The 20866-nt window shown below is 38.3% G+C and overlaps 1 protein-coding gene across 5 annotated transcripts in view; it reads left to right on the forward strand.

Moving 5' to 3' along the window:
- INSC (INSC spindle orientation adaptor protein) overlaps positions 1-20866 on the forward strand; it is a 149640-nt gene that overhangs the window by 82304 nt on the left and 46470 nt on the right. For all 5 annotated transcript variants that reach the window (XM_065839196.2, XM_071808935.1, XM_071808937.1 and 2 more), the window contains exon 7: positions 5275-5400. In XM_065839196.2, the coding sequence (XP_065695268.1) occupies positions 5275-5400 (126 nt within the window). The remainder of the gene's footprint in view (positions 1-5274; positions 5401-20866) is intronic.

Here is a 20866-nt window from a genome sequence, read left to right on the forward strand (position 1 = left end):
GTGCAGGGTGACTTAAAAGAAAAAAGCCGAAACTGTGCCCGCTCATTAAGGGGTTAAGAATGTTTTTGTAAAGATCTCAAAATTTCCCACAGATACAAATTCCCTTAAGAGCTGTCATTATCTTTGTAAAAATTAGATGGAGAAATGGAATATATGTTTACAGCAAAAGCAAAACTCAACAAATGTGTTGATGTAAACTTGATGACTAAGTCTCCGTGACAGTGTCTGATTTTGTGGAACACTGCTGATAGCTTTTTTTCTTGTCCCAAGATATGAAGTTCATGATACTATTGTAAAGCTATAATAGTATAGGAACTGGTTCCTCACTTTACGTTTTGGTAAGGGTTTCAGTATTCTCTTTCCACCCCTCTACTCCCCGCCTCGCTGCTGAAGTATTTTTACCAAAATTTAAAAAAGGCTTTGAAATGGTAATCCCTCGTGCTGAAACATCACCTGTAACTTTATTCGACCTAGAGGTATTTTTTGACTTTTTTTTTTTTCTCTTTTAGCATGTGACTTTGTAATGTGCTGCGAAAGAGTTATGTTGCTGACTCAGCCTGGCAGCCCAGTAGCTGTTCTCACAAGCTGTCAGAATTATGAAGACTGAAGTCTCTAACACAAATGAGTAGTAACAAGGGCAAGATAAGAAATGAAAGGAAAAAGCCTAAATACTACTATTTCTACTACTACTAATCATCCTTGAATTCTGAGCTAATAGAATAACCGATGTTGAGCTATGAGTTTCAAACTGTAATACATAGTTTTCATCTGCAAACAACTTCACTGGTGGCAACATAACAGAAAGTTCACTGGTTTAGATAATTTTAAAAGCAAAAAAAGATGAGGAAAGGAAGAGCCAAGTGGAGAATTATCAGGTGAAAGTTTTAGCCAAGTTTCTTTCTGCAGATCAGTTTCCTACCTTTGGAACTAAATGTTGCTAAAATATTCCTCTATCAAGTCTTATAATGCATAGTTAAACATCAAACAATTTGACTAACTTGCTGTATCATTGTCTGGGGTTGTACTGCAGGAATGTGTTCACAATAGTATTTTTTATTATATTATGGATGTATCAATTTTTTTTAAAATTACTTTGTGGATGTATGGATTTGATGGATAGACTCTTTGGTAGATGAGGAATGGACTGAATGTTTGCATCCAGAATGGTCAACAGCTTGATGTCCAGATAGAGATCAGTGATGAGTGGTGACCCACAGAGGTCCGTATTGAGATTAGTACTGTTTAATATTTTAATAAATGACATAGTGGCATCAAGTGCACCCTCAGCAAGTTTGCAGGTGACGCCAAGCTGAGTGGTGCGCTTGATGCCTGAGGGACCTGGACAAGCTTGAGGAGAGGGCCCATGTGAGCCTCATGAGGTTTAACAAGGTCAAGTTTAGGTCCTGCACTTGGGTCAGGGCATCCCACAGTATCATGACAGGCTGGGGGATGAAGAGATTGAGAGTAGCCCTGCAAAGAAGGACTTGGGGCTACTGGTGGATGAAAAACTGGACATGAGTTAGCAATGTACCAACTATATTCTGGGCTGCACCAAAAGTAGCATGGCCAGCAGGTCGAGGGAGGTGATTCTGTCCCTCTGCTCTGGTGAGACCCCCACCCGGAGTCCTGTGTCCAGCTCTGGCGCCGTCAGTACAGGAAAGACATGGACCTGTTGGAGGGAGGGCAGAGGAGGGACATGAAAATGATCAGAGGGTTGCAACACCTCCCTTGTGAGGAGATGCTGAGAGAGCTGGGACTATTCAGCCTGGAAAAGAGATGGCTCTAGGGAGATCTTATTGAAGCCTTTCGATACTTAAAAGAGGTCTTCTAAGAAAGATGGGGCAGACATTTTAGTAGGGCTTGTTGTGACAGGACAAGGGGTAATGGTTTTTAAATTAAAAGAAGGGAGATTGAGGCTAGACATGAGGAAGAAATGTTTTATGCTGAAGGTGGTGGAACACTGGCACAGGTTGCCCAAAGATGTGGTTGATACCCCATCCCTGCAGACTTTCAAGGCCGGGCTGGACAGGGCTCTGAGCAACCTGCTCTAGTTGAAAATGACCCTCCTCATTGTAGGGGGGTCAGACTAGATGAGCTTTAAAGGTGCCTTCCAGTCCAAACTATTCTATGATTCTATCTATTAGATTTTGATCCTGGGATCTTTCATATTAAAAACTATAGATCAGTCCTGGTTGTTAAAGCTATAACTTTATGTTCTGAGAGCACAACGAGACACTAAAAACCAGAAATTATAAATTTTGAGTGAACTTGAGCACTTCAAGTAGACTGGTTCTAAACTGACTTGGCTTCATAACAACCAGATGAATCAGTAAAAATCAGTTCCAGAATTACAACAAAATAAATGTTGGGACACGGTGATATAGGGAAAAAAGTGTTAATAAATCCATTTCACTGATCACGATTAGACTCTAATACCAACTGTATTGAACTGGGTGCTATAATAATAGTCTCCTAAAAGACAGAGAGAGACAGAAATTATAATGAAGATAGCCATACCTGCTTATCACACTCTTCTTTGGAGAATGCTGGACTATTTGAATCCCATATGGATGTGCAGCAGATCACTTGCTCTGAGAGGCTTCTCATACATCTTATCTTTACCTTTGTATATCAGTTCCTTTTCTAGCAAGTATTTACTATGAAGACTTCTTAGATCATCTTTAAAGCTAATTATAATTGTTGTCCTCTATCATGAGGAAAGACTTTATGAGAATTCACTGCACTTTGAGTGATTTCAGGCTGAAACTGAAAATGTTACACCTTAGAGTTGGATGCCTTTCGTCTCTCCGCTTTATTCACTCAACTCACCATGCACAGTGGGGTTTCCTGTACTCATTACTTCCCTCAGATACTTTCTGTGGTTTTATTTCAGGTGATTTTGTTATCTATTGCTGGCCCTTTCAAACAGCATCTCAGGGATGTCTCCAGGAAACTGAATTCCTGTTAACCCAATATAGAAGAGAAATAGGTCATCAAACAGTAAAGCAAGTTCTCCTCTTTTCAGATACTGCTTCTCAGAGTATGTGAAGCCTGTCCTGAATGAAACTTGAATTACAGCAAGAGCAGCTTTTCATGTGTTATTTTGGCATTTCTAGATTTTGTCCAGAAGTCTGCAAAGAATATATAAAAGTATGCTTTGACATATCAGGAACTTTTGGAAAGGTGCAGGTTTATTTCAAAAGGAAGCAAAGCTCAGTGCTGTTATGTTTCTTTGTCTGAATGGTACTGTTTATTCATTTGACTAATTTATATGTATCCCTGTCAGCTATAGCTTTGTCATCATTCCAAAAGATACAGGAGACAAATCTTGGAAAAGGTGAATAAATTCTGGGGAATGCTGTGATCCCATTGAGGGGAGTGTTGTTGACAAGCCATAGAATCAGGCTCCGTATTTCCTACATATTCCATATTTCACTTACAGTTCTCTAGGTTCATTATTTGTGATCAATATTTTACAGCTTGGTGATGGTATGCAGGGCACAAAATAAACAGTTTAGATCTCCTTCTGACAAATGTGATGATAAATCACTTCCTTTCCATCAGACACAAAAGCAGGGCACAAATTTCTCATGCAGAAAGCTTGAAGAGTATGTGCCATCGCTTCAGCTTTACTAGTGTTGCCCACAAACTTCTGCTTGTGAATAAAGCAGAGAATCAGGTGATCTCTGGTGAACCATGGAGACTTTCAAACTGATAATAAAATAATAATAAAAAAATCCCAGTTACTTTAGGTTTGGGGACAACCCTGTAATAGCTTTTTTTTTTCCCTATATTTTTCATAGATAATTCAATTACTGCTTGGGTGAAATATCAATATCCTTTTGTGGAAGGGAAAATATGAGTGAAACTTTTTTTGTTAGTGTACTGCCTTATTTTTATTTTAAAGGCTCAGGTATATCTTTCTGCAGTAGGTTATATATAGAAGTATGAGATATAAAATAACTCTTACAGACACTTGTGCACTTCTTACAACTCCAGAAATACATTTTACCGTTAGCAAATCTCAGTAAACCTACTCATGGAAATTACATATATGTGTGCAAAGACATAATATACATATTTTATCTTGTAAATATATTGAGGGGTTAATTTTGTCTAAGTCTGATTTTCTTATAAATTGGCATATATTTTTGTTAGACTGAACATATAGCTTTGCTTGCTCTATTATTCTCTACCCTATTCCAGCAGAACTATTATATTACAAAAACACAGAATTCTGAAAATCAGTGGTCTGAATTGTAGTCCGGAGGTTTTATGTCAGTACAACCTGTTGAGCTTTCAAATAAGAGACAAGGTGGAGGAGAAAAAGATTTTCTGTGAATCTGAAAAAGAAGAGTGTATATTACACTTGCTCCATGATTCCAACAATTTTAATTTAGTAGTGTAGTCTGAGTGCTTCAGTCTGAGATCTTTCATCTCTTGCTAATATTTTGAATGCTTTCCTTCTCATTATATGTCTGCTGTTACATAAGGCATCTGTAGTCTATCTGATGGCGTAAAATTTTTAAATGTAGGACAATAAAAAAAATACTATCAGAAGTGCACATATTGTCTGTATTTATTTATATCTTTCCATTTTTTACGTGAACTTTGCTAACACTCATATGTTCACAATCTCTGTTGGAAATTATTAAGTATAGCTACTGTAAGGATGTACATGTACTCAAATATTTGTCATTATTGCCATATTTAAAAGAAAAATATGTAGGAATGAGAATTTCGTGTATTGGAGGATGAAGTTATGACTTGTACTTGTATAGAACTTGACAGCTGTTTCCACATTATTTTAGGTAGGTCTTAAACCATCTGATCTTCTCTTTCAAATTTTAACATTAAGTAAATATCGTATGGAACTCATACAGAGCAATGGGAAATATGTGCTAACAAAAATCTATTTTAAACTAATAGCATATTGTTGAACTGTCACTTAAATGTCATTGCAATTGCTGCCTATTGATAATTCTTTGTAATTTTTGCATGAATGTCAAGTTTAATTTAAGTTGCACTTGTAATTGGTAAAAGTCAATCGCTTAAGCACACCACCTACTGAGGCTATATTATTTTTTCATCACTTAGTGTATAAGCATTAATCAACTTGAGTTCTCTGTGTGAGCTTAACATCCTTTTTGTTGGTGTTTTGATGACAGCTAATTTGGATAAATTACTAAAGGATTCTGCCCCCCATCCTAATTTCAGTTAAATACTGGGGAGACATTCAGTGCTGCTTTCCTGATTTTTGCTTTTTCCCTGCAGGAAGGAGGTGTTGTCACTCTCTTTAAGATCTGTCGCCAGGATTGTTTCAGGTGCCTTTATCCCCAGACACTGAGAACGTTGGCATCCATTTGCTGTGTAGAGGAAGGGATGCACCAGTTGGAAAAGGTAGGCACTTCAGTGTTCTCTGCTGACTGTGTGTCATAAAACAGACAAGTTGTGTCTTTAATCTCTTCTAGGAATTCTCGGTGGTGGTTGATACTGTGCTCCATACTTTTAACTTTTTCTGTGCTGAACACATCTTCAGTTTTTACAAAGTTAGTCCCAGCAATAACATTACCCTATCAAGTTGCTTGCACAAATAAACTTTCTAAGTGGGGATAATTTTCATAAGACAGATAAATATGCTAGTGACAATGTCAAAAAACCAGAGAACTCATAATTTCTGGACTCCCTGAAGTGTTTGTTTAGAAACTCCAGCATTTCAAATGACCCTTAAAAGACAGAAAGCTTTATACCTCTTTCCATCCTTTCCTGATGCTCAGGTAGGGCATTTGTGAGAGTTGTAATTGCACGGAAAGAACCGGGACACATATAGAAGCTGACCAATAGAAAAATATGTCTGCTAATCAGCAATGAGTCTCATACAGGCCAATTAACTGGGATGGCAAACATCAAAACATTATCCAGATAAAATTATATCAAATGCTCAGGTTCCATTCCTTTCTCACTGTTGCTACATACTGCTGTGTATTGGAAAATGAACACTTCTGGTCACTAAATCATGATCTCATCCTTTGTATTTCATAAAACAGTCATCTTCTACAGCTGAATAATGGCCTCTTCAAGTTAATGATAAATGATTTCACTGCCACTTTACATTGACATATCTTGTAATTTACTGCCCTGAATTCAACCAAACCATGACAGAACATCTGCAGCAAAAGGCAGGTATCTGAGCTTACAGTAAATGAAGATGACTTAATTTTTTTTTTTAATTTTTTTTTTTTTTACATAATGCTGGTTCAGACTGACACCAGAATCAGTCTAAAAGGATCTTTCATTACGTCCACTATAGTAGTGGAATTAATAGAGTTAGAAATGGAAGAGATTGATTCAGCTCACCTGGTCCAATTCCTGGCAGTCTCAACATGCATTTTATGTGGCCCATATCAAAGCTGATGAAACAGGAGTCCTAGAAAAAGTTATATCTCTCAGGCTCATATGTCTTTTATCTGCTTTAATGTTGATCACAAGCAAAACTGCTCAGGGTAAACTTTGTCACAATCAGGACCAGGGTAGGGATTAAGGGATGTTTAACTGAAATCCCTACCCCTGCTTTCAGTAGTTCGTTTTTCACCTGGGCCTTCAATTCTAAATAATATCTTGGCAAAACCTCAGTCTGTGACATGAGGGGCAGGATGTTAATCCTACTCACCTGACTGAACAGACAGAAGCAAATTTTCTCTGCAAGGAGAAAGTGCTAGTGGAGGTTGAAGAACACAAGCCAGTAAAATGTTATGTCACCAGTATATAATCTGTCAGCTGGTGACAGCCCAGGTTTGCCAGTTTGTAGAGCTGAGGAAGGATAGTAAACAAGAAAGTTTTACTACTCTTCATACTCTCTTTCCACTGTTCTTGTACATCTATTTAGAAGTGGCAAGGCATTCTGACCCTAGGGAGGCAATGGAAAGTACATGGATCAGATGACCAGTATATTGATGTGAACAGCACTCCAGTTTTTCATATTGTCTTCTTTAAATAAGAAGGACTCCTTACCTGGCAGAAAGTGTGGCTTCTATTACCCAACTAAGTACCTGGGTGGTGGGAAAGCATTTAATTTGCTTTAATGTAAATATCATTATGCCACCTAGTGCATTAAAACATCAGTGCAATTTGAATTTGATTTTTAATGGCAGAAACTTCATTCAAACAAATAAAGCTTGGTCTCCAAACAATTCAGATTAGGTATTTCAGGATTTAAAAAAATTATTAAAATATTAAAAAATATTATCTCCCTCCCCCCCTCCCCCCAAAAAAATCCACCTTCCCCCTCTATTTTTCAATAAGATTTCACAACCATTAAAGTGTTTGAAAGATCACTTAAAAGAAAGTAGCAGGAACTACCATTTCTAATGGAACATTTCTCTGGGAGGTGAACTAAAAGGAGGCAGTATACTTTCTGCAGTAATTGCAGCTCTTAATTACTAAAGACATTAGGAATATTGTATATTTATCCAAAGCTCTTTTATCTTTCCAATTCAGTAGCAACACAAGAAGGGTAACAAGAACATCTATGTTAATGTAAATAGTTATTAAGAAAGAAAGCAAGGAATTCAGTAGTTCACAGAAGACAATCCAAGCAGAGAGTATTTTAACATTTTTCTTGCATTTTAAGATACCTGAATATTAGGCTTTCTTTATAATTAGTACAAATTTAATGTGAATTGTGTTATACTTGTTTTAAAGAATTTGTCTTGAGTGAATTTTTGGATTGCAATGTGGAAATATTGTCCTCATTTACTAACAAAAAAAAGTAACAATTGAGTGTTTGTTTCTAAAGGTGTAGGAAATCGTCTATTTTAAACAAAAATATTTTCAGTAATGAATTATGCAATTAGGCAATTAAAGTAGAAAGATAGTGAGGAAGTAGTCTCATTTTGTGATGGAGAATCGTGTGTAAATAAATGTTGTTCTGTGAAAACTTGTGCTTCACAAGTGGTAATTCCGGTGCTTCAGGCTGTTTATGGATGTTTGGTTGTTTGCTGCACTTTAACTTCATAATCCATTGTGACACCAGCAGGTTTGAGACCATTCTTTGGTCTCAGCTGCCTGACCAGTCCCGCTTCAGAGGAGTGGTGAGACCCTGGCAGAGCAATCAGAAATTTCCTCCTTTACATTACTACTGTAGCTGCCTCACCCTGTGCCAAAGAGAGTTCTGTCAACTGTGTCTTGTGGAACTTGAGCATGATAAGTTTTTAGGAGACAGCTCACTGCATCGGAAAGGATGGTTGGTTTTGGTCTAGGCACTCCAGAGTTTATGCAGAGACAATATATAATACAGATATAGATAATATGTAATATAGGTAATAGATAATACAGAAAATAGCTGAAATCACTCAAATGAGAAGAATGGAAAAGAGTTTGGGGGAGATGAACATGGCTGGAAACTAAAGAACAGTAGTAATGCTGCACATGCAGACCTTTTCGTGTATCCAGCTCTGGACAGAAATGCAATGATACAGGAGATTGGTTCTCAACACAGACATTTGTTGAGGGTTCTAGAGGGAAGAATGTCTGAATCTTCACAAGCGTGCTTTGACAACCTACTTCACTCGAGGGTTCTCATGTAGAAAGGACTGTTGAAGGCGCAGAGTTGAGAAAGGTTAACGTATGCATTTCATGAAACTTAAGGTAAAAAAAAAAAAAAGGTGGCCTTGATTGTCTGATAATGCACATCCTGCAAATCACATTAGGAATAGCTGTACTTCAAATACTTTTTTTACTGTCAAGACACACATAAAATCTAACAGATTATTGTCTTCAACATGAAGCAACCTTGCCTGGAAAAAGGGTTTGTATTTGAATACAGTCATATATCTCAGCATGTTGTTGGCCTAAAGCAGCTCTTCAGCCCTTTCACTTCCTGAGGCTGCATTAGGTTCTTGTTTTGCAGAGCAAAGCCCTTCCTGTAGAGATGCTGACATGTGGCCTCATTAATGTCTAGAGATTCTGGCAGTTTTTCTGCTTCAGGTCTGTCCATACAATGCTTGTAGTTGACTGATGCTAGAATGCATGGCTTTCCAATTTTTGCCATGCACTGGAGCTCAGTTGTGTGATCTTCACTGAAGCAAACTTTTTATGTCATAAAAGAACTTCAGAGTTAGTCCAGAAATAAACAGCAAACAGGTAGTGCAATGTACTGCAATTTCTACTGTGCATGTGAAACATTATTACATTTAAAAACTGCAACTCAGGAGAGACCTGCTCATCTGCCACAAAAACATAATGATTTATACAAGGAGTCATTCAAACAGCTGCCTAAATATTAACACCGTGCGGTGTATGTTTACTTACACTATTTAAACTACTCCAAAAAGCAAGACACCTGGAATCAACTCATTAAGATATTCCAGAGAGGCTGGTGACAACTGTAGTTAATTTCATTAATAAAAGCTCCTTTTAAATAAATTAAATAGTTTTTATCACTGTGCTTTAAGCAAAATGGCCAAGATATAGATTACAAATTACTTCACATGCTTCATTTAAACCACATAATATCTAAGTGTCTAATTTTTGTGCTTTGGAAACTGTATGAATTTCATGAAGACTTCTTAAACACAAGTAACCTACAATCTGTTGTTCACTGTGAACGCAGTCTGAGTTTTAAGAACAACTGTGCATTTATATGGAGCAATAATTTCTGCATGACGGGGATGTAGTATGTCAATGATATATTTGAAAAATGAGCTTTTGGTGAGAATTAAGTAAAATATTTATTACAGAACCTGCAACTACAATTTATTCATAGCTTTTGGGTGAATGTGAGCTGATTAATTCATTCAGCTGTAACTGCTTTGAACTTTCAGTTTCCAACATTAACCTCAGTCAAAGCCAGGGAGTAACTGTTTCAGATGAAGTATATGTGTTGCCTTAAATCTCAGCTGCTGAAACTGAAGGGTGAGACAGAAGTGAGAAATATGGAGAGGGTTTTGATTATGAGAGCTTGGATGACCTGGTATGAGGGTATAGTCACCACTTCTAAAATCTGAACACAAAATTTAGCTGGTGGCCCATGGATTTCACTGTCACGGCATATAAATGTTCCACAATCATGAATGTTTTTCCTTTTCATAGTGCCTGGTATGTGATGGAAATAACTTTGTACCATACAAGAGAGAGAAAATTTGCCTGATCTGAATGAACTGTATGGCTGTCTTCATATTTACATATTCCAAATGCAAAATACCAGGGGAAGCAGAACATTAGTAACGATCTCCTAGAAAAGGTGTGTGAGAGTGTCAGTGATTAGGAAGGAAAGACCCATAAGTTGCTACATTAAAAAAAATGTCTGCAGGTTGTTTTCTTGTTTTAAGAAATGCAGGAGTAGTGTGCAGCTTTCTAAGAAGCAGTGAAATGTTGATTTTTATTATGGCAAATAGCAGCTTATTCACAGGACTTCCAGCAGGGAGAAAATTTCAGGAAGTGCAGAGGTCTGCCTTAACCTGTTGGCCTCTCTCACTCCCCAGAGAAGGGCTTTGTGTTAAAATTTCTTGTTTTCTGCTTACTACATGAAAAATTCTTAAGGCCTATTTCAGTGGTTTTGCACCCACTTAATTTTAGAACAAGGCATTAGATAGGCTTATAAGATGACAAAAATTGCATGGATATTTTATTCTAAAATTAATTGAATTCAAGAGCTTAAAAGAGTAAACATTAATTGTTTTAAGAAAAATATTTTCAAAAAAACCCCATAGTCTTCAAAATTTACTTTTAGTTTATGGAAAGTCAGATTCCATGTTATTCTGTCTCCTGAGTGAGACAGAGCAAGGCTGGATATTAACAACAAAATAAAGGACTTTTAGAAGCCATTAGAAGGGGATACATTGTTGAGAAGTCCTTCTCTTGTCTCTTTCCCTCACGAACAGGTAACATTCAAAACTGTAATTCTTTCTGCGTGGATCATGTTGATGAAAACATTCTCAACACTTTTTTATGAATGGGAATTTCACTCGTTTGTTCCCTGAAACAGTTCTGAAGTTTCATGGATGGGAAGAGATTGGAAACTTTCTTTCTGCATGCTTAAAACCACAGAACACTGGCTTGTGTGCTAAGAGCATGTGAGATGATTTAGATGGAAAGAGTTGAAGAGATGCATTTCTTTTACAACCCTTTGGCTGAAGAGTCAACTCTCCTGGTTTGCATAATGCACTTTTCTCCAGCTGAGAACATTGTTTTGGCTCATCTTCTGTGAGCGTTTGTAGCCAGGCTTTGAAATCATGCTTGTAAAATTACAAACATTGAGCAGGAATAGATAAAGAGATTTCTGTTCTGAATTTTGAGAAGAGGAGAACCTTTTACAGACTAATTCAAGCAGCTTTGGCACGCAGTGCAGAGCACACTGAAACTTAATGTCATTGATAGCTGGAGTTGGGAACTTTGTCTCACTTGTCATTGGGTAATTGTGTATAATAGTTCACAGGGGAATGAAGAGCTACGAGACAGAAATATAAGTCAGTTTTAAGGAATAGTGTGGGGAATAGCGTTTTCAAAAGCTGCTTCTCACATAGCCTTTTTGATAACCAGGCAAATCTATTTCAGTAGCTGAGTTTGTGGTACAATTAGATAATGTAAAGTTCTAGTCTTGCAGCTCTTTAATTTACTGGACACTTCTTCTCAGTAAGGCTGTTTAATTAATTGGCAGTGAAAAATGTGCTGGGTTTGGCAAATTACATTTCTGTCAAAGCCCCTGCGAGATTCATTAAATCATATCTGAGAGTGCAGGAACAGCCCTTCCTCAACTGCTGGCATTGTATCTATTAGGTGGTGTTTCAAGTTTTACCTCCTGATTATACAGCCATGTATACGTAATTAGTAAATGCAGCTTCTTTCAGCACAATCCCAGACGTAGGGTGGAATGCCTTGGAAGTCATAGAAGGGACTTGTTTCTGAATACTGAAGACCAGTGTGAAAACAGCCTCTCCCTGCGCGCCCCTCCAAACCACCACCACCAAACCAACAACTGGTGGCTAATCTATGCAGTATCACTGTTGAAATCTTCTGCCAGTTACACAGCAGATTAACATTTGTTTCCTTGATCACAGTACCCACTTTATCATGCAAAGAAAAAAGCAAGGTTGTTTGGTTTGGTTTTTTTCAGTTTTTTTTATTTAATGGACTTGTTATTCAAGAGACATGGAACTGAATATAGACAGACATGTTAGTGGAGGATTATGGGGCATTACCAAATCTCTATAGGAATAAAGTATACACAAAATGCTTTGGCTGAGGTCACTGCCATTATTCTAATTCTGTTAAAATGACTAATTAAATTATAGTGGTTGTGTTGTTATAGGCCTGATGGTCTAAGGAGATATGTATCAGTTGCTCTAATAAAAGATATTACCTCTCCTTACAAACCTTGCTTCACTTTAATCATATTATAGATTTTAGAAGAGGGAGAATGGAGCCAGCAAGTGTAGCACTAAAGATAAACATTTTGATAATACTGGTAAAGTAGGACAGTGTAAGACTTAGCTAAGGAGGTAGCGAATAGCTGCAGTTGGAGGACACATATTCTGTTTTTTATCAGTAGATCCTCATTTAGATATCAGGCCTGGCCCAGACTCTGCAAACATATGCACATGCGCTTAGCCTTAAGTGTGTGAATAATTACATTTAAAAACAAAAGAACAACTACTTGTTAAAAATGTCAACAGACATGCACATCTGTTGTTTTGCTCGTAATTGAGGTTTCAGACTGCAGTAAGTTTCACACAGTAAATATTATTTGATGGTCACTGAACACATAGTGTTGTAGAACAAAGCAAATGCTTCAGACTCAGATCAAATAGGTTCAAGACTTTTTTGAAAAACCTTGTCTGTCTTTTCAATAAGAGGCACAGCGGGCAGTCTATGAAATTATATATAAATCTATCTATAAATCGATAACAAAAGCGCAAGCTGTCTTCTAACCCCAAAATGAACATTTTTTTAAGGCATTTTCCTTCAGAGTCCTTTCATGTCACCCACAGATTTAATCTTTACTTCCCTTTGTCCTGTGCTTAAAGTGGCATATTGCTTAAGCACGGATATGTGATAACATGTCTGCATGCAAGAATTTCATAACAGTCAAAACAGGCCTGCTTTTATTCAAGTTTTGTCTTGTTTCTGTAAGATTTGATCAGGAGAAACCATTGCAGTGGCATTCAGGTATTATCAGTGATGTGCTGAGAGCAGATCTTGCCACTGCTCTGTTGTGTTTTTTTCATGGCTCCAGAGCAGCATCCGAGCAGAGTGAGAGCTGATAAAATTAGGTGGACTTTGGCATTGGTTCCCCTATATGATGTAGTCACTGCAGGAGGAAGAGCATTGCTTCTCATCTACTCCTCAGCTTTGTCTTTTTATACATCTTAATTTTTCTAGCTGAGGTGCAGAAGAGAGTGTCTTTAGAATTTTTCTTTTTGTTTTAAAAAGATAAATTGCACTGAAAGAGATTTTGAAAGCGGAAAAGGAAAGTCCTCAGACTATGCCAGGTTACTGAGGTGTACACTTCAATGTGCAAGATCAAATTGGAGCAGTGCCTGTAGATTGCCATTCCCTGCAACGTCATTTTGAAATTTTGAGCTGGTGCCAGCTTACCACTCTGCACTTGTTTGGCTCCCATATAATTTACACATGGTTTTTGCAGTCAGTTATGTTGGTATTTTATGCTAGCTATTGATTTTATATTTCACTAAGTATTTTATTTAAAGTGCTCCAAATAGCTCTAGATTTATGTTTCAAAAGTCAGGATGTTAAGAGAATTTTATAAATGAAAAATAATTTGGAAATCACCATATGATGATTTTTCTGTAATGATTTAAAATATTGCTTAAAATGATGACAGTGATCAAGGCAGCAAAGTGATCCACGAATGATGTTTGAAGGAACAGAAGCCAGCACATCAAATGACAGGTGGGTTTTCCCTACCTAATAATAATAATAATTATCTATCAAGCAAATTTAATTTTAAGATGAAAGAAGAAGCTTACTCAGCTCCTAAACTGAAGGTAGAGATTAATGAGAATCAATGGAAGCATTTAAAAAGAGTGCAGGGAGAGAGCTATTTTGGACCTCAAATATTCCTCCTGTCCCTGATAGAGGCAGAAAAGAAACTGGAAACACATGGCCTTACAGAAAGACCTATCAGATGAATAGCTTTCATAATTCTTCTCACTCAGGAGGAAACTGTTGCATTGCATATCTGCATTTGCATCCATATGTAAACACACATAGTGAATGTGCTTACGTAACTCAGCTGTATTGCACTACATTGGGAGGAGAGATAGGAGTGAAAATACTTGCTAAAAGAGACAGACACATTAGAAACTCCCCCCTCACAAAACCTCAGCTGCAATTAGATACGCCAGTCTAACTGACCCATCCAGTTGCTGACTACATGACTCAGTATTGTTGATGATTTTTGTGACTCATTGGAAAAGTCCAAAGGGTTTGCTGCTCAGAATCTATTTTTTGTCTGGCTGACCTTTAACCTTGCGTAAAACTGCACTGACTTCAGAATCCTCTGCAGGAAGAAATATGTACCTATGTAGATTTGATTACACAACAGGGATTTAAACACTTTTGAGCCTGATAATTCATTCCTAGTGTTATTTTCTCTTCTAAGGCTTCTGTCACATTTACTTTCCTACCAGAATTAACTATAACTCTCATATTTTTCTAGTGCTCTATGTGCTTTCTTGTACATCTATTCTTGCTTGCATAACATTGCCTTTGAAAATTTTACACACATTTAATTTTGAAGGACTGAACTTTCCAGATGCACATTACTAAAAAGCAAGAGGAGAAAATCCTTTCTTCATTCATCTAGCTGCAGCTATGGAACTCTTCACCAGTTTAAAAATACATTTATCTGGTTCAAGGTGCTTCGTATTTCTTTTCTTTGGGATATACCAGTTGGAAACAGCTCTGTACATTCCGTCTGCTAGAGTTTTTAACTTGTCTGTAAATTAGTTGATCTCAGTCATAGCTGAGGACAACATGATGGGGGCTACTAGACAAGTGGCTGGCTTTTATCTGATAATGAATATTGGTCACCTATTGGGGTGAGAATCAGGACTTAAAAGCACTGCAGAAAATTGGTTATTCTCACGAAACCATCTGTATTCTGCATTAGCTTCTCAGCTTGACCACTTCCTTGGCCTTGTTTCTTAGTAGTAGCTCAAACTAGCAAAACACGTAAACCTCAGCTTATACCTACCTTAGACCTTAGCTCTTTTCCAAAACCATGTTTGTGATTTTTGTAGTTCACTCTCACAAGTGTTACTGCCCTTCCCTGGGTTCAACACAGGGTTAACAGGCCTCATGCATCACAGCACTTATCAGGGTTCACACTTGCTTTGGCAGTGAGGCTGTGAGAGATCTGCTGTGACACGGAGTTCGGAGCAGGTGGAAGGCAGGAATCTTTTCTAGCTGCAGACACTAAGGAGCTTTTCCAAACTGGGTCCCAGCAGGAGTGTGCTATCTCTCTATACGGTTACTGAGAAGGAAATTCAGAAATTTGTGTTTTGTGAAATCTCATTTTATATGTATAGAGTTGCCTGTATTTTTTGTTTGTGGCTTAGCTGAAGCTCACCCATGATATGTATGAGTCCCCCTGTATTTCTTAAAAAAGTGAAGGTTAAATAATAAGTCATGGCAGGTGATGTAGAGGCATGTTTGTGCATTGGTATGAAGTTTTTTTACTTAGGTTTGTGTGCAGGAAACCACTTAGATCTGGCACTCTGCCTGATTTACACTAAAACTTTCATGTTTCATAAAGCATCTTCAAAAACATTTAAAGAGCTGTTAGAAAAACAATCTCATCTGTTTAAGATAATCATCCTGATTTTGAAAAGCTAAACACGTAACAGCATTGCTTATATATTTGCTCTGTCTTCTGTTGTCCATCTCTAAGTTCTCAGACAATAGCCCTTTCACTGACTGTTCCTTCCCTTGCCAGTACTGTCTAGAGCTTTTTCTTTGCAGAGGGCTTTAATTTTGCTCATTTACCATCCCTGGGAATGGATGAGCAAGTTTTTGTACGGATCAGAGTGTACTGATATGCAAAATCAGTCTCAATTTTCAAGAGACACTTTGCTGTCTGCCATAGAATGGCAGGCTTCCCCCTCCAGCTTGCAGTTTGGTAGGAAGGTAAAGTCCACAGATTTATCAGAGCTGACATAAACCTGAACTGCAGACTTGAGCTAGGTGACTTGTGTTATTCTTTACTTTGGAAATAATCTGGAGTCCTGAAGATTGTCTCTTAGGCCTCACTGTGCACAGCTGGTTTTGTTTAACTCTGCTAGCTTTTAGACCTTAAGTAAAAGTTTGATCTGACAAAGCTGAGATGAGGTCTTGCAAAAGGAATCCCTGTGGGACCAGCAGGTGGAATTAAGAAAGCAGAAGTCTTTCCAGTTTTCATAAGAGCTCATCTCTGTCAGTTTGTTCTCACAAAAAAAGATGTAGGAAAGGTTCCCCAATAACTTGGCTTCACCAAGAGCAAGTCCTGCCTGACCAACATAGTGACCTTCTATGATGGAGTGACTGGATTAGTGGACAAGGGAAGAGCTACTGATGTTATGTGTCTGGACTTCTGTAAGACCTCTGACATGATCTCCTAATACTTTAAATCCTGTTGTACTGGGCATGTATGTACTCGTGCCCTCTTTATACTTTGTATATAACCTACAGATGACCTTATTTTCCTGTCACTGAGTACAAGACATTTTATTTGAAACAAACTGTTAGTTTCAATCACAAGAAAAAAGTTTTACACTTTTAAGACACTAACAAAATTAATAAAGCTCCAATATTTGTCTTATTTTCATACATGTTTTACAGTAAGCCACTGTGAGAGGTTTGTTTCTTACAGACCTTGTTTCTTAGGGAAACTCCGTGTTGATTTGCTACTTCTTGTGCAGGGCCAGTTATCCAGTATTATCCCCTAAAACATGGGCAACTATTAGAAGCGTTTTGTTTTCCTAAATGCTCTATTTAGTTGCAGTAATGACATAATAGAATTTGACAGCAGATTTAATAGAAAAGGTCAGTTTCACTGACAGAAGTTTTAGATCTCCTTGGGTTCACATCCTTTGGGTGTGAACAAGGCTTCACAGGATGTACATAAGGGAAAAACTTGGCTTCCCCTCTAAATCCACTTTCTGAAGTATTCATGCCAATACTGCCTGATTTTTGAGATCCCGATAAGCTCACTTTTAAACACAGACAAGAAGGCATGAGGACTCTTGCAGAGAGACACGTAAGTGTGGCATTATGGAGACGCAACAGAAGTTAGAAAAGAACTTTCAGTTGCACCAGCAGGCTTTGGATTAGGCCCATAATAGAAATAAATGGGTGAAAATGTCATCATAAAGAAATCTGCACATAAATCGAGCTGTTTATGAGAGAAACCAGTGGTAATGGCAGAGTTATTGCTAACATAATGCTACATAACCAGTGACCATCACAATCTGTCCATGAATATTGAATTCATTACTCACCCAACACGATGCCAAGCAACGTGCGGGTTCTCCAGCAAGAACTCACCCCACTGCCATCCTCAGCACATGCTGCTGCCCTGAGCGGTGGAGTGCCTCCACATCTGTAAACGGAGTTTGTTTGCACTTTTGTTTGATTTTCTGTGCATTCCTTCTAGTGCAAGTACAATTAAAAAAGGTTCTTATATGCAATGCAAACACATTAAACATTCAAATAACTTAAGGAGCCACAGGTCACATTCTTTTTTTCTTCAGTGTGAGGAGAGCTGTATCTTGATGGCTTTGGTTCTGCAGTTTCTTTGCTGAGCTTCCATGCATGTCTTTGCAGCCGTGTCCTCTGAATGGTGACAAGCACACAGGGTGGGAAACAGCACACAGGGAAAAAAATACGCTGTTACAATACCAAGCATGGTGATGGTAAGCATGTAATAGTGGCATTGCTTCTTGATAAACCTATCCATAATAAACCTGTTGAGTATGTTTTTCTCATATAGTGGCTGCTTGTATGTGTGCTAAGAGGGACTCTCCTCCTCCAGATCCAGGCAGATATAAATGAAGAAGAAAAAGAGAAAGGAATATTATTTTCTGAGAAACAACCATGTCTGTGATGAGCACTGTAAAAATAAACCTAGCTATACTGGCATAATTTACATCATGCTCCTAGCATCAACCTTTGTCGTACTAGTAAAGCAGTTGCTTTTAGCAGATCCCTGGCATCCATGAAATCCAAAGAAGAAAACACGCTGTTGTCAGGAAGCTTAAATTCATCATGTAGGTGTCAATAAATCAGAGAGAGCTGAGAACCCTCCTGTCTATGACAATTCGGATTGTTTCAAATGCAAACAGGACACAAACCTTGTAATTACCCTGACCTAAGCCAGCCCTCTGTAGAAGAGCTGGCAGAGAGAATGGAGGATGTGGAAGATGAGAAGCATCTGTGTAATGAAACTCTGCTATCTGATCTCAGCATGGAAAGGGGAGGTAAAGATTTAATGCAGAGAAAGGATAAGGTCACTGGCATCAGTGTAAAGGAGAGGGACCTTCCTCACAGCCAGTGTTGAGGGGTGCTGTTGTTATGAGGATGATGATCCTGCTGTCATAGCAGAGAATGCTGGGTTCCACTCTGAGAGCTGCAGCAAAGCAGAAGAGTCTACCCAAGAGGATCTGTCTGTGGAGTCAGAAAATGAAAATGCAGCACTGAGGGGGTTGTTCAGCCTGGAGAAGAGAAGGCTCTGGGGAGCCCTTATTGCCACCTTCCGCTATTTAAAGGGGGCTTCTAAGAAATTTGGTGGAAGACTTTCTAGTAGGGCCTGTGGTGACAGGACAGGGAGTAATGATTTTAAACTGAAAGAGGGGAGACAGACTGTAACAGGTTGTCTGGAGAGGTGGTAGATGACCCACCCCTGGAAACATTCAAGGTAAGGCTGGATGGGGCTTTGAGCAACTGGCTCTAGTTGAAAATGTTACTGCAGGTTGGGAGGACTAGATGACCTTTAAATGTCCCTTTCTTCACAAACCATTCTATGGTTCTATGATGCTGTTGTAATCATGCTGAAGAAGAAAGCAACTTCCTGTAGCAACTGAACTCTCCAAAGGTTAGGTAGCTGCTTCCAAACGGCAGAGCTCATCATGTAGCCTACTTGTTAACTTCAGAGGCTGTGAACACTGATATCTTTGTAAACAGGAGATTGTCTTATTAGTTTTACTAGTCCCTACACTGTTGTCCTTAGTTACAATTTAGTGTTAAAAGCACTGCCTCTAGCCCTCAGGACTTTATGTCCTTCCCTCCCACCAATTTATGCATCCATTTTTTATGAGAAGATGCGCATTTTCTATGTATATCTTGAATTTTCAAAGGAGTCCCTTTCTGAGAGGAGTGCGTGACAGCTTTGATCTGACTGAAGGCAATGCAGAGCTGGATGCTCATGAGGCTGAAGCTGACATCCTATGCCACTGAAGACATTGTCACATGAAAATGTGCAACTAGAGCCATGCAAGATCTGCATGTGATAATATCATCATGTGCATGTGATGAAGTCATTACCTGGTCAGTCTATTGTCTGCAAATCTTGATCTATGCTAAGTAGTGCTGTAGTCTGCTGTGTGTAGCTGACAAATAAGTAAACTGAGACAGCAAGGCTGAGGTTGAAGTCTCTGGTAGCCTGACCATTGCTCTGAATAACGCTGAAGGCAGAACAAGACACTTTTAGTAACTATTTCTTGTGGCTGTGAACAGCCGGTTTCCCTAGCCATTGGTGAGGTAGGAAAGAAAACACATGTTCTAGATTCCTGGAAGTAGGACTGGGCCTTTTTCTTACTGGGAAATTTTTAGATCAACTGTTGATGGAAAGACAGGGATTTTCCATTTTTGTGATAGCACAAATTGATTTATAAACCTGACCTTCTTCCCATCTATGACGTTTCCTTTACGTCAACACACTTATGTCTAATAGCCACATATCCATTTAAAGAGCAGGTAGATAGCTATTTTATCTTGTTGCCATTTTTAGTGTGATTCAATAAGTCGGCATAATAGGAGAAACTACGTGGGTGATAGTCATTCCTGCAGAGTTTGCCATGTGTGATGAACAACAGCCTGCGCGCTGAGAGCCCTAGCGGGGCTGTTGTAGTAAAGTGAAAAATGCTGCCTCTATCTCAATTTTCTTTTACAAGTACTTCTATTTCCTGCCCTGGGTGAATTTCTTGAACTTAGCATTTTACCTTACCAAATGAATTGCTATTTCTCTTTAGCTACAAACAGCCACTGTGAGTTTCTCAGCAGTGCAGGAATGGTCAGACTTCAGGGCATTTGGCTTGTCTATTGCCTCTAGCACTGTACCACAGACCTGTTTTGCTGCAGGACAGTGATTTAGCTGGCTGTGAAAAAAATGTGGGTCAGATTAAGATTCAGTCTACTTACTGTTTGCTTCTCTTCATTTCCCTGCTTTGTCATACAGTCTCTTTCTCTCTTCCTGCCATATATTCTTTTCCCTAGAGAAGCCTATACTGTCAGACAACTGCTTACATGTTCTTTTTTGCCCATCTCTGTGATGATACAACTGATGTTGGCAGAATCATGTAATCCTGTGTTTGTAGGAAAATCTGTGTCAGTATATAGCAGAATTTCAGGAAAGTATTCTGGATTTCTGCTAGAAAAGGTTAAAATCCTTTCAAAGATCAATGGCTATAGAAATTTCTGTACTTATCAGTGTTACCGTCAACCAGACAAGACTGTAGGCAAGAGTGAAAGACCAGACACTGAGGTAAGTTTTATAAACAGTGAGACACTGCTTCCCCTGTCTTCATCACCTTGAAACAATTGTGGGTATGTCAGTTCTGCCAAATGAATAGTATAACAAATGATTCTATTATGG

The sequence above is a fragment of the Patagioenas fasciata genome, chromosome 5, assembly GCF_037038585.1.
Source record: "Patagioenas fasciata isolate bPatFas1 chromosome 5, bPatFas1.hap1, whole genome shotgun sequence".
NCBI lineage: Eukaryota > Metazoa > Chordata > Aves > Columbiformes > Columbidae > Patagioenas > Patagioenas fasciata.